This window comes from Peromyscus californicus, unplaced genomic scaffold (assembly GCF_007827085.1).
Source record: "Peromyscus californicus insignis strain IS unplaced genomic scaffold, ASM782708v3 Scaffold_17__1_contigs__length_78620276, whole genome shotgun sequence".
Lineage (NCBI taxonomy): Eukaryota > Metazoa > Chordata > Mammalia > Rodentia > Cricetidae > Peromyscus > Peromyscus californicus.
In genome coordinates this window covers 68,603,820-68,618,189 of record NW_026294469.1, presented here as the reverse complement: position 1 = coordinate 68,618,189, position 14,370 = coordinate 68,603,820, and the positions used below count along the sequence as shown (strand labels likewise).

At 44.0% G+C, this 14,370-nt stretch overlaps 1 protein-coding gene across 3 annotated transcripts in view; it reads left to right on the top strand.

Annotated features, from left to right (window-relative positions):
• The window catches only part of Adnp2 (ADNP homeobox 2), a 31,518-nt gene extending 22,399 nt beyond the window's left edge, over positions 1-9,119 (top strand). For all 3 annotated transcript variants that reach the window (XM_052742639.1, XM_052742642.1, XM_052742641.1), the window contains exon 4: positions 5,266-9,119. In XM_052742639.1, the coding sequence (XP_052598599.1) occupies positions 5,266-8,571 (3,306 nt within the window). In that variant the 3' untranslated portion in view covers positions 8,572-9,119. The remainder of the gene's footprint in view (positions 1-5,265) is intronic.
• Positions 9,120-14,370: the final 5,251 nt, after the last annotated feature.

The window sequence follows — 14,370 nt, the reverse complement described above, 5'->3', positions numbered from 1 at the left end:
TCTGAGTACTCTATTACCTTGGGGTGTGGATTCAGTTTTCCAATCTGATCCAGATGGGGCTTTTGCCGATCAAGCATGAGGCTCCCTTTTCATGGGAGATCCACAGTTCAGAAACAGTATTTGTTGAAACCAGAAAATCATATATCCAGGAGTATGTGAATGTCACACTCCATCTCTATATGTCCTGGACAAACAGAAGCACTGTGGTGTCCTCCAGACCTATTGATCACAAAAACTAGGAAGAGTTTGACTAGATCTAATTATTTAAATTTCTGAATATTTAAAAAATATTCCCTCAGACATCTCTTCCTGAGTTGTGTTCTTGTTTTTAAACTTTGCTTGTATATATGTATGTGGGCATACATGTAATGTGGAGGTCGGGACAGCTTGTGGGGATCACCTCTTTCCTTTGACCACAGGGAATGAACTTGGGTTGTCAGGTTTGGCAGCAAGTCTCTTTACCCACTGAGCCATCTTGCAGGACTAAGGATAGTCTTCATGAAATGACCTCTCTCCATACTGGTTGAAGAGCTAGCTGCAAGTTAATTATTATTATAGTAACAGAAATGGATTGGTTTTCATTGAGTATTTTAAAGTAACTTCTAAATAGTGACCCACTTGGACGTCCTATTGTGAATTGTTTGAGGTCTGTAAATACTGTGTGTGGTTACATTGCCTTAAAGGAAGACTTCTCTTACAGAAACAGATGTCTGAATGGCCTTTCGTTGATAGCTGGCCAGGTTGGTGCCAGGTTCAGAATGTTTGAGGACACGGGCTGGGGGGATGGCTTAGTGGGAAAGAGCGCCACGAAAGCAAGAGGACCCGAGTTTGGATCCTTAGTACTGACGTAGAATCTAGGTGTGCTTTGCACAAGTTTGTAACCCCACTGCTGTGGGGGGACAAGAGGATCTTTGGGCCTTGCTTCAAGTTCACTGAGACAGAGAACGGCAGGACACCCAGCAGCCTCCTGAGGCGGTCTGTGAACACACATGGGTGTATTATGTACCTGTGCGCGCGCACACACACACACACACACACACACACACACAGAGTTTGAGGACAAAGCTGTCTCGGGAGCAACAGTGCAGAGTACAGCTTGTGCACACTGGATCTGGCAGTGAGAAACCCAGGTGTGTTGTAATCACAGTACAGTAAGAAGGAAGGTCCATCCAGCTCCTTTCCTAGGATGCCTTCTTGAATCGCTGAGCCAGCAGTTCAACAGTTGGAGACTGAATATGCTTTCTCCGATTTAGCATATTAAGTGTTTGCTGCCATCCTTATTTTAATAATACTTATCCCAATATTTCTCCATCTCCCTGTCTCTCTGCCCCCGCTTCTCACACACACACACACACACACACACAAATAATGAAAATAAATCTTTTATTGTTTGTTGTTTTGAGACAGGGTTTCTCTGTGTACAAACAGCTTTGGCTGTCCTGGAACTCACTTTGTAGACCAAGCTGGCCTTGAACACACAGAGATCTTCTTGCCTCTGCCTCCTGAGTGGTAGGATTAAAGGAGTGCGTCACCACCGCCCAGCAGAAATGTTTATTTTTTTAAACATTTATTTTCGACAGGCATTGGTGGTGCACGCCTTTAATCCCAGTACTTAAGAGGCAGAGGTAGGCAGATCTCTGAGTTCGAGATATATAGAGCTAGTTCCAGGATAGCCAAGGCTACACAGAGAAACCCTGTCCCGAAAAACCAAAACAAAAAACCCCTAGTATTTCAAAAACTTGCTCTTTATATAGGCAAGACCCCTTGAGACTCTTGTGATTTATCTTGCACAGTCTAGCTTGTAGCTTCCAGTATGTCTTCTTTTTTGGAGGGGGAAGTTTTGACTTTCAGTCCTCACTGAATTTTCTCTCTCAAAAGTTTTGAATGTCCTCTTATGTAATGTGCACTGTATATATAGTTACAGGTGTAAGGGTTTTTAGTTAGATTTATTTGTGTGTGTGCATCATGATACTCTCTTGCAGTCTCTACCATATGAGTCCTGGGGAACACAGGTGATCAAGCTTAGCCATAAGTATCTACTGAGTTATCTTGCTGGCCCGAGTAGGAGGTTTTGAATTAGGAAGCATTGTTTAAATTTCTGGTGCTGAGTGGTTTATAGAGAGCCTGCTCTAGAGATAAAACACCAGATAACAGACTGAAGGGGATAACAAAAGTTAAGGTTTCTTTCGTCATGGAGTTTGTCTTTGTTGGAGTATTTAAGACCACGGCATAATATACATATAAATAACAGGGAGCCAGAGAGATGCTCAGTGATTAAAAGCACTTGTTGCTCTTGCAAAGGACCCAGGTTTGATTCCTAGCACCTGCGTGGTGGCTCACAACTGTCTTTAAATCAAGTTCCAGGAGAGTCAATGCCCCCTTTTGGCCTCTGGACACCAGACACATTATACATGGTACACATACATGCATACACTTGAAATAAGTCTAAAAAATTAACACATAACTTAATAGTAACTTGAGATAGTAGAGATTTTATGTGTTAGACAGATGCTGTGCTCTGGGGACAGAAAGTATGTACCATGTGTAATGCTGGCCTGATGGCCGCATGTTGTCTCCTTTACTCTCTGGGGAAACAGGCTCTAGGAACAGAGACAGCTTGACGTCAGGGATGTCACACAATCATGCTGGCCCATGGGACTTATACTACACAAGGTTGAGGGATCAAAGGTTATGAAGTGCCATCATCAGGTTGATGATGCCTCCCAAGTTCTGATGTCTTTGCTTTTTGTCAGCTGTGGTTTTTGCCCTGCACATGTAGGATTTATGGATAGACACCTTTCTTATCCGTGGTGTCTCTGCTCGGCATTGCCCGCTTGGGAGCAAACCCTATCCTTCCCAGGAGCTGTCTGTCCAGGCTGTTGTCCAGAGGCCGCCTCATTTTGTTCTTCGCTGGGAACATGAGTGCGATGAACAGTCTTTGATTTAATTTCCATCTTGTGGTGATGGATGATGTGAGCTTCTCCATTGTTGACTCGGGATTCAGAGACATTCTTTAATAAGCTTTTAAAATCTGTTGTCCTTTTAAAGAAGCCAGGTTAGTTATTTTTGTATTGAGATTTGAACCTGTTCCCGGTGTCCTGGACATCTGACCTCTATCAGGTGTTTATAGGGCTTGTTCAGCTTTCAACATGTCTGCTTTAGAACCGAAAGCTTTAGTGGAGTCTTCAAGGAGTTGAAGCTTCTTGCTCCCATGTTGTCTAGTTTGTTGTCTTTTCCTTTTGTTGATAATGCTTATGGGCTTTTCAGAAACTCTGTACTCTTAAAGATGTATTCAGCATAGGTTCCCATAGGTTCCCTTGGCTCCTTGCTTGACTGCCAGAAGGTATACCCTTTTATTGAAACTACACCTGTATTTCACCTTAATCAGTATTGCCTTCAGTTCTTAAAGGAAGTTTGGACTTCAGAGATGTTAAATATGAAAAGTGTATCTCTTAGAAACATTGTTAGTTCTCTTCTCTTTGCCCTTCAGTAATCTGAGGTTGTGACAGTCGCCTGAGGTTGTTGTAGGTCCTCACAAATCCTGGAGCCTAGTCTTACTGACTGTTGGAAGTCGTTAGTATCATGTTGAATGTGTGTGTCTACTTTATCTGACCCCAGTTAAAGAACTGTATCAGTAAGGAGTGGAGTGGTTGTATGTTTCCTAGAGCGATTATGAGACCACAGCTTTAGTGAGGACTGGGGCCAGCCCTGGGTTGCTGGTGCCACAGTCCACTGTGGGCCTCCATAGTGGATCTAGTCTGCTTCCATCTTGGCACAAGGGGAGGAGTTGTGTGGTTTATATGCTCTGGGTCTCTGGATTTTCATGAGACTGGAGGCACCACATACTCTCCAGCTATTCTAGAGAACAGGTGTCACCATTGTAAAAGTGACGGCTCTCCGTACTGCAAGTTGTTCTTCATATCCACTCCCTGCTCCCCCTTCCTGCTTCTCCCGGACCCTTCTACCATGTCTCCCTCTGTGCTGACTAGTTCTGTGTCAGCTTGACATAAGCTAGAGTCATCTGAAAGAAGGGAACCTCAACTGAGAAAATGCCTCCGTAAGTTCTGGTTGAAGCTAACTATTGCCACATGGCCTCTGCTTCAGTCCCTGCCTCTAGGTTCCTGCTCTAACTTCCCTCAGTGATGGACTGTTACTTGGAAGTGTAAGCTGAAATAAACGCTTTCCTTTCCAGCTTGCTTTTGGTCATGGTGTTTTTTATCCTAGTAGTAGTAACCCTAACTAGGACACCCTCCCAGATTTGTGTCCTTTCTTTTTGGGGGTGAGGGTGTCATCTGTTTGTCTGTCCTGTCTTAGGTCGCACTAAAGATCGAATTTAAGGCTTTGTATATGTTTAGTAGCCCTCCACTCCGGATCTTTAGCTCTTGTGTGTGTGTGTGTGTGTGTGTGTGTGTGTGTGTGTGTGTGTGTGTGTGTGTACACCAGACAGGGTTTACCAGGTTGCCCAGGCTGGCCTTGCACATTCTACCCCCTGGCTTCTTCTTGAGTAGTTGGAATAACAGGCCTGTCTTCCTAGTGCATCCATGTAGCCCGGCTCTTTACTGTCTTGGGAATGGGGAAATAAAGACAATTAAAAGGTCTAACAAGTTGAATTCCAAGTTTTATAATTTGGAGTGAAAAACTAAGGGGAATGTGAAAGGAAGGAGGTGGAGAATTACTACAGAAAAATGAACGGAGCTTATTTTTGTCTGTATCTTATTAAATGAAGTGCTGAGATTTGTGGTTTAGGTGATAGTTCAGAGGTCAGCAAGCCAGGAGTTTAGACTAAATCCGTAAGTTAATAATAGTTGATAGTTTTCCAAATGTTTAAGAAAAAAGTACTACCATGAGGTGGTGGGGCACACCTTAATCCCAGCATTCAGAAGCAGAGACAGGCGGGTCTCTGAGTTCGAGGCCAGCCTGGTCTACAGCGGGAATTTCAGGACAGCCAGGGCTGTCACAGAGAGAAATCCTGTTTTGAAGAACCCAAAAAAATAAAAAATAAAAATAAAGAAAAAAAGTGCCCAAAAGAATACTCTTTGGGACATGGGAAAATTATATAGAATTGCAGTAAGTGCCCATAAATCTAGTTTTCTTGGGGGCACAGCTCTGTCTAGAAACTGCTTTTTACTCAGAACCTTCTGGTGGCAGCAAAACCAAGGCTAGGGTAGAGCACGCTGCTCCTCGGAGTTACACAGACGAGGGAGAGCGTGGAAGGGGGACCGAGGCACTTGTTACCCTGCCTAAGACTCTCCTCTCTCTTGACAGAGATACCGAACAAAGCCGTACTGCTGTAGTCTGTGTAGGTACTCAACAAAGGTGCTCACTTCCCTGAAAAATCACCTGCATCGTTACCACGAAGACGAGGCCGACCAGGAGCTGATGATCCCCTGCCCCAACTGCCCGTTTGCTTCGCAGCCCAGGGTGGTGGGCAAGCACTTCAGGATGTTCCATGCGCCTGCTCGCAAAGTCCAGAGCTACACGGTGAACATTCTGGGTGAGGCGAAGACATCAAGGAGTGACGTGATAAGCTTCACATGTTTAAAATGTAACTTTTCCAACACCTTGTACTATAGCATGAAGAAGCATGTGCTGGTGGCCCATTTCCATTACTTAATTAACTCCTACTTCGGTTTGAGAACCGAGGAAGCAGAGCAGCCAAAAGCAAGTGACCCTGTTTCTGTGGATAAGATCCTGCCATTTGACAAATACTACTGTAAAAAATGCAGCGCTATTGCCAGCAGTCAGGATGCCCTGATGTATCACATTTTGACATCAGATGCACATAGGGACTTGGAGAATAAGCTGAGGTCTGTGATTTCAGAACACATCAAGAGGACCGGGTTTCTGAAACAAATGCATATCGCTCCAAAGCCAGTGACCCACTTGGCCTTACCGCCCAACAGCAGTGCTCGGAGCATTGCATCCCCTCCACCTTGCTTCCAGCTTGCTCTGCCACCGAACAGTCAGAGCCCTGGCACTGTGCAGCCAGCCACTGGGGCCCCTGGCACTTCTGGAAACCTTACAAACTCCCCGCCCACCACTGCTCAGTCTCATGTAGCTCTGGTCTCCAGCCCTTTGCCTGTGTGCCAGAGTAGCCTCACGCTGCAGCCCTCAGCTCCCCCACCCGTCTTTCTCCCTCACAGCGTTCCACTTAATCAGCCTGTGAGTACTTCTGTGCTGCCTCTGACTCAGCCAGTTGGGCCTGTGAATAAGTCTGTTGGAGCAAGCATCCTTCCCATGAATCAAGGTGTCCGCCCTGGAGTTTTACCCCTCCCTCAGCCTGTGGGGCCCATAAACAGACCTCTGGGGCCCATAAACAGACCTGTGGGACCTGGGGTCTTGCCTGTGAGTCCCTCTGTCAATTCAGGGGCTCTGCAGTCTGCCTCTCCAGGAGTAATTTCTGTAGGTCGGGCAGTTCCGTCAGGAGTCCTTCCTGTAGGCCAGGGAACCCCTGCTGGAGTGATTCCGGGGCAGACGGCCACTTCTGGTGTCCTCCCCACTGGCCAAGTGGTCCAGTCATCAGTTCTTCCTGTTGGCCAGACAGCTCCATCTCGAGTTCTCCCTCCTGGCCAGACAGTGCCCTTGAGGGTTCTCCCTACAGGCCAGGTGGTATCACCTGGGCTGCTTCCCTCAAACCAGACTGTCTCCTCAGCTGTTGTCCCTGTGAGTCAGGGTGTGAGCTCTGGTGTTCTTCAGCTCAGTCAACCAGTAACACCAGGAGTCCTTCCTGTGGGCCCGCCTGTGAGGCCTGGTGTACTGCAGCTCAGTCCGTCTGTCAGCACCAGCATCTTGCCTGTGAACCAGCCAGTGAGAGCTGGCACCTCACAAAACACTACTTTCCTTACTTCAGGCTCTATTCTCAGACAGCTCATTCCGACTGGGAAGCAGGTGAATGGAATCCCCACCTACACACTGGCCCCGGTGTCTGTCACTCTGCCTGTGTCCTCCGCTGGAGGCCTTGCAGCTGTTGCACCGCCTTCCCAGGTGCCAGTGCAGTTCTTGCCCTCAAGCTCGGGCACACAGTTGGCTAGCTCTTTGCCCAGCCTGCCCTCCCCACAGGTGCTAGTGAGCCCTGCCCCTAGTGTGTTTGTTCAGGCTACTTCGCCGGTGGCAGATGCAAGTCAGGCACTCAAACAGGCCAAGCAGTGGAAAACATGCCCAGTGTGCAATGAGCTCTTCCCTTCCAACGTCTACCAGGTTCACATGGAAGTGGCCCACAAGCAGAGTGAGTCTCAGCTCTGCCGGGTCTGCAATGAGCTCTTTCCTGCTAACGTCTACCAGGTTCACATGGAAGTGGCTCACAAGCAGGCTGAGTCCAAGTCCGGTGAGAAACTGGAACCCGAAAAGCTTGCCGCATGTGCCCCATTTCTGAAGTGGATGAGGGAGAAGACAGTGCGCTGCCTCTCTTGTAAGTGCCTGGTCTCACAGGAGGAGCTGATGCACCATTTGCTCATGCATGGCTTGGGGTGCCTGTTTTGTCCGTGCACTTTTCATGATGTCCGGGGCCTCGTGGAGCACAGCAGGACTAAGCACCTGGGCAAGAAGAGACTGTCTATGGATTATAGTAACAGAGGTTTCCAGCTGGACCTGGATGCTAATGGGAACCTGCTGTTCCCCCATCTCGATTTCATCACCATACTGCCACGAGAGAAGCTTGGAGAGCGAGAGGTGTACCTGGCTATCCTTGCTGGAATACACTCCAAGTCACTGGTACCTGTGTATGTTAAGGTGAGGCCTCAGCCCGAGGTTTCACCAAAGATGCCTAGCAAACAGAAGTTGACCTGCCCCTTTTGTTTCGGCACATTTATGACTGCTGATGCCTATGAGCTACATCTGAAGGAGAGGCACCATGTCATGCCCACAGTCCATACAATGCTCAGGTCTCCAGCCTTCAAGTGCATCCACTGCTGTGGGGTCTACACTGGAAACATGACCGTAGGAGCCATCGCTGTCCATTTGCTCCGTTGTAGAAGTGCTCCCAAGGACAGCAGCTCAGACCTGCAGGCCCAGCCAGGCTTCATTGAGAGCAGTGAACTGCTATTGGTTAATGGGGAGGTAATCCCTGACTCCACCTTTGCTGTAAAGAGAAAGCTGCCAGAAGGCCACCTGGGGGCGGAAGACCAGAGGGATGGGGACAAGCCCCAGCTCACTCTAGACACCGTTGCAGTCCCAGGTCCAGAGAGAGGGCTGAATGCTGTGCCTTTGAAGAGACAAAAGAATGAAAGCAGGACAGAGGGGTCAGGGGCCAGTGATGACTCTCTGCAGGTGTTAGCATTGGATCCCACTAAGTATGGAAGTCGCTCCTATGAGGAAAAAAAACAGTTTCTTAGAGAGTATTTCCATAAGAGACCATATCCTAGTAGAAAAGAAGTGGAACTACTGTCTTCACTCTTGTGGGTGTGGAAAATCGATGTGGCTTCATTTTTTGGGAAAAGAAGGTATATTTGCATGAAAGCAATAAAAACTCACAAGCCCTCTGTACTTCTAGGTTTTGATATGTCTGAACTAAAAAATGTCAAACATAGACTGAACTTTGAGTGTGAATCACAAAGTCTAGAAGACTCGGTCTGAAGTCTGGCTGACTTGGATGCCCCCCTGGCCTTGTTCTAAGTGTCTGAGGCCCTTCAAGGTGTTCCAGATGCTCAGAAAGCCTACTGAGGAAGCACACAGTTCCCAGAAAGTACTGTTAGCTGCAGTTCGGTTTGCAACTGTTTGCGTTTTTCCCTCTGTCATGTCAATGAAATCTTGGGTATTCCATGCACGCCTTGTTTTCCCAGGAGTGTCAGTGTCAGTAGTGACTACCTGGAATCTACAAATACTTGTTTTTTTCATTTAGCAAATTTCTGCTTGTTTAAGAGTACTTGATTAATAGAAAATAAAAGCATTGCTCAGCCTCAGTTTACAGACAGCAGCTAATGTCCATGTTTAGGGAAGTGAGTACTCTGATGTATATGGTCATACTTTTAAGCATTAACTTCTGCTGATTCTGTGAATGCTGTTTGCTAAGAGTACAAATTTGATTTCCATCCTTTAGGTTTTTCCCTGACAGCTATTTTTTAAATGTCATAACTCATAAAAAACCAAATGTTTCCATTTATTAAAAATATCCTGAGCCCGAGGTCTGGTGTGTAGTGAATAATCAAGTGTTGCTTCATAAATAAAGTCTCTGTAGGAACAAAAATGCTTTATGGTGCAAACTGTCTTTTGCTGTGATGGCAAGTCATTCTGCCATTCAAAGGTAAGACAAGTCTTTAGTGCCTTTAGAATCAGCTGATCAGACTGAGAATGCGTCCTTCCTGGAACTGCTGGTCAACTAGTGGGAAGGAAGGGCCATGGTACACATGGGGTTCCTGCTCTTGCATATAGACACAGCGTGAGGTGGAGTGCAGGGTTCAGGCCTAAGGTGATGGGCAGACAGGAGCTCTCGTCTGCTTAGAATAGCTGGGGGTAGATGTGTTAGAGTTGGAGAAACAGGCTTTCCTCTGGCCCAGGTGTTCAGATGAATGGGATGTGGACTGATGAATTTTCACAGTCCTGTGGATGCCAAATCTTGTTTTTTTTCACAATATGAAATAATGTAAAGCACCAGAACTGGTAACGAGGACCAGCCAGCTCTGGTCAAAATCATCCCTCTGAGTGATGCGCAGCAAGCAGAAGGGATGATGGCCTCTGGGAAGCACTGCAGTGTTGCTATATAGAGTTTTAAAAATATAATACTTGCATGTAATTGCTCTACTGTGCATTCTGAGGCAGTTGTCTGTGATTATTGGTGTACTCTGTTGTAAATTCAGAGCTTGTTGGACTTTATTTTTTTCTTTTTTTATTATTTCCAGAGTGTCTATTTTGAATTAAAATTTGTTAAACCACTGAAAATAGAGCTGTTTAATTCTTGTAACATTAAACATTACTCTTAAGTCAGGCAGGGTGGTGCATATTTGTAGTCCTAGCTACTCCAACAGGGACTAACTGATGTGTTCTGCACACGTGTTACCCTTTAAGCCTTACCGAATCCTTTCATGTAGATGTTACTCTGCGACTTGTCTTACAGAGGCAGAAGCTAAGGCTCATGTAAATAACCAGTGGTCCAGTCTGCTCAGGATTTGAGGTATTTCCCTGGATTTGTGCTAAAACCAGAACATCAAATGGGACAAGTTGTCATTCTCTTAAACTTGAGTTTACTTGCCCAAGGTTGGACATGATGCCATGCTGTCTCTAGGCTTCCATATAGCTCTTTAAATGTCAAGATATATAGAACATCTTGATGGGAGACATTTCTGCGGATACAAGCTATCTGGAGATAGTTCTAGTGGTGCTAGGCACTACTTTCAGTCTGGGTATCTGTAGTTAGTGGAGAATGAAAGGGATGCCTGGTTAGTTAGGATAGCAAGACAGAAAAGGCAGCCCCAGCTGAACATTGCTACTTAAAATGAAAGCTCCCACCAGTGCAATGCTGCTAGAAGGTCTCACTTTCACCCCATTTTCCCCTTTCATTACTGGTCATTGTACTTGCCATTCTCTGCCTTTTGCCGAGGACATCACTGTTGGCCCACCTCCAAGCCTCAGCTTCTCAGGAGGTATGCAAGCAGAAGCTCCAGCTCCGTTACTGTCCAACTCCCGATAACTGTCCTGATTAGTAGTCTTTAATATTACCTATTTTTAACTACAGGTTTAAACATCCACAAATGCTGAAGGATCTAGTTTGAAAGCAAAGTTTATTTTTATTTATTTATTTATTTATTTATTTATTTATTTATTTTTTTTTTTTTTTTTTGGTTTTTCGAGACAGGGTTTCTCTGTGTAGCTTTGCGCCTTTCCTGGAACTCGCTTTGGAGACCAGGCTGGCCTCGAACTCACAGAGATCCGCCTGGCTCTGCCTCCCGAGTGCTGGGATTAAAGGCGTGCGCCACCACCGCCCGGCCTTATTTATTTTTTTAAAAACAAGGTCTTATTGAGTAGCCCAGGCTGGTCTTAAACTCATGGAGATCCTGGCCCTGCAACTTGACTGCTAGAATGATGACTTGTGTGACCACAACAGCTTATAAATGATCATTTTTAAAAGAAGGCATTTTTGCCCTGAAGATAATTTTGACTTATTTTTAAGAGCTAAGTTTGTCTAGTTGTTACATGTGCGTTCAAATGACTGGAGTAAATACATTTGTCATATGACAACATACATGACCAGAACAGATGGCCAGGGTTTTCAAGTGTACTTAGGAAACATCAAGTCAGCCACTGCTGATGCCCTTACTCTAGGTCCGAGCTAGAAAAGCATGGGTGGGTAGAAAGGCAGCTGAGGCTTGCATTACAGTAATTCTAAGGCTAGTCTTCTGGCTAAGCGGAGGTTTACCTGCTAGGAAATTGACAGCTTTATCCTGAATTCCATGCTGCAGGGATGGCAATTTCTCGTGTAATCCACTTTACTGCTGATATCCTGATTCTGTTCTTAGGGATGGTGGCAAGCAGTGTGATTTGAAAAGCTATACCTTCAGAACTGAACACCTTTGTCAGCACTCAGTACTGGACATTTCCTAGCTATGTCCTTGCTGTTCATTCACGTCCATTCTTGAGAGTCTACATAATATTCCATATCCGGTTGTCCTGATCATAAAAGAAAAGTTGAGACAGATGCCATCATAGTGGTAGCATATATTTTTGGCATTATTGCCAAATATCAGATGCATGTACTTATGTTTGGGCCTTCTATTTTATTCCATTGGTGTACATGTTTGTGCCATTACCACACTGTTTTTATTAATACAGCTCTATAATATATCTTGAAGTCTGGGATGGTAGTCCTTCCAGTATGTTTTTTTGCTCAGGATTGCTTTGTTTATCTAGGGACTTTTCTGGTTCCATAAGAATTTTGGGATTCTTTTTCTATTTCTGTGAAGAACGTTGTGGGTATTTTTGATTGGGATTGCATTGAACCTGTAAATCTAACATAGACCTCAAAACAAACCTTATCAAATTCAGATAATTTAATGCATCCTATCTGACTGTCATGAAATAAAATTGATAGCAGAAAAATCTCTAGTAAGTACATAAACTCATGGAGATTAAGCAGCTCATTACTGAAAGATGAATGAGTCGAAGAAATCAAGAAAAGAATTTCTGGTACTAAATAAAAATGGAAACACAATAGAATAAATTAACATTTGGGACATAGTAAAAGATCTAAGAGGGAAAGTTGTAGCCTAGGTTAAAAGACCAGAAAGCACAAATAAATAGCTTAATGTTGCAACTAAAGGATTTGGAAAAAACAATGGGGTGTGTGTGGTGCTACGTGGCTTGAATCCCAGCACTTGAGAGGCAGAAGTAGGTGAATCTGTTAGAGACCAGCCTATTCTACATAGAGTTCCTGGAGAGACAGGGCTACATAGACCGTATCTCCAGACGGACAGACAGAACAGGGTAAAAACTAGAACAAACAAAGCCCAAATCAAGTAGATGGCAAGAAATATAAGTCAAAGTAGAGATTAATGAAATAGAAGCAAAGGAAAAAAGAATCTTTGAATGTAAGAGCTGGCTCTTTGAGAAGATAAACAAAATTGACAGACTCTTGGCCCAACTAACCAAATAAAGACATGATCCAAATGAACTGAATCAGGAAGGAACAAGGAACCATTACAACACCAACAAAGAAATTCACAATATTGTAAGATAATACTTAAAAAAGCCTCTACTTGTAGCTAGTTTTCCTGCCTGGCCCACAGTCAGGACAAATATCTGTCACCCGCCAGTCCCACAGCCACTCAGACCCAGCCAAGTAAACACAGAGACTTATATTGCTTACAAACTGGCCATTGCAGGCTTTTGCTAACTGTTCTTACATCTTAAATTAATCCATTTCTATAAATCTATACCTTGCCACAAGGCTCGTGGCTTACCAGTATCTTACATGTTGGTACTCAAGGCAGCGGCTGGCAACCTCTCCTGACTTAGCCTTCCTGTTCCCAGAATTCTCTTTTCTGCTTGTCCCACCTATACTTCCTGCTTGGCTACTGGCCAATCAGCATTTTATTCATACAGAGTAAATCTAATTGAAATGAATGAATTTCTTGATTCAAACAAATTTAAGCCTAGAAGAGAGAAAAAACCTAAACAGATCCATAACAAATGAAGATATTGACAAGAGTAATAAGCATTCCAACTAAAACAAGCTCGGGACCAGTTGGAGTTACAGCAGAATCCTACTATCCTTTCAAAGATGTATATCTAATTCTTACATCATTAAAAAGAAAAAACACTCCCAAACTCAATGTATAAAGCCAGTATTTAATATCAAAACCAGGTAAAACAACAAAAGAACAAAAACTACAGACTGATACCCTTGATGAATACAGATGCAAAAATCGTCAATAAAATGCTAGCAAACTGAAAACAGGCATATGTCAGGAAATCCACTGTGACCAAGTTGGCTTTATTATCCCAAAAATGCAGGGATTATATATATATAAAATAAATGGACTTAAAAGATAAAAAATCATATGATTATGTCAATAGCTAAAGAAAAAAAAAACCTTTGGGAAACTCCAACATGCTTTTATGATAAAAGTCCTAGAAAGAGTAGGACTGGAGGGAATGTACCTCAACATAATAAAAGCTATATAAGACAGACCCACAGCCAACACTATCCTAAGCAGAGAAAATCCTGAAGCAATCCCATTAAAGTCAGGGATAAAGTGGGCTGTCCATCATTCCCAGCCCTTTTCAATATCGTGCTCAAAAACCTAGCTAGAGCAGTAAGGCAAAGGGGTACAAATAAGAAAAGTCATTTCAGTTTACAGATGTTATGTTACACATAAGGGATCTTAAAAGTTCTTCCAGAAAAATTCTAGAAACGATTTCAGCAAAGTGGCAAGAAACAAAATCAACTTAGAAAAATGAATAGCCTTTCTATACACCAAACATTGAGGAAGATCTTGGGCGCACTCCCATTTACATAACCTTCAACCACAAAAAAATATCTTGGAATAAAACTAAGGGGGAAAAGACCTCTACAGTGAAAAATTTTAAATTTCTGAAGAGATTGAGAAAAACTAAAAATTAGAAGACATCCCATATTCTTGGAACAGTAGAATTAATATTGTGAAAATGACCATCCCACCAGATCTTAAAAAACACACACTAGTGGTTTCTCTGAATGGAGTGGAGATAATTTGTAAGTAGTCAGGAATATAATAATCTTCACTAGTGGGTACCAGTGATACATTAAACAGTTCCTACCCATGTTGATAACTGAAGTTCTAGACACTGCAGGCATCAGTCAGATCTGCAGGGCCAACCCTTCATTCCTCAGTTGTGTAGATGCCCTAGCATCGTTTACTGTAAAACTGAAAATGCTAAATAACCTACTTCATTGGGTGGAAA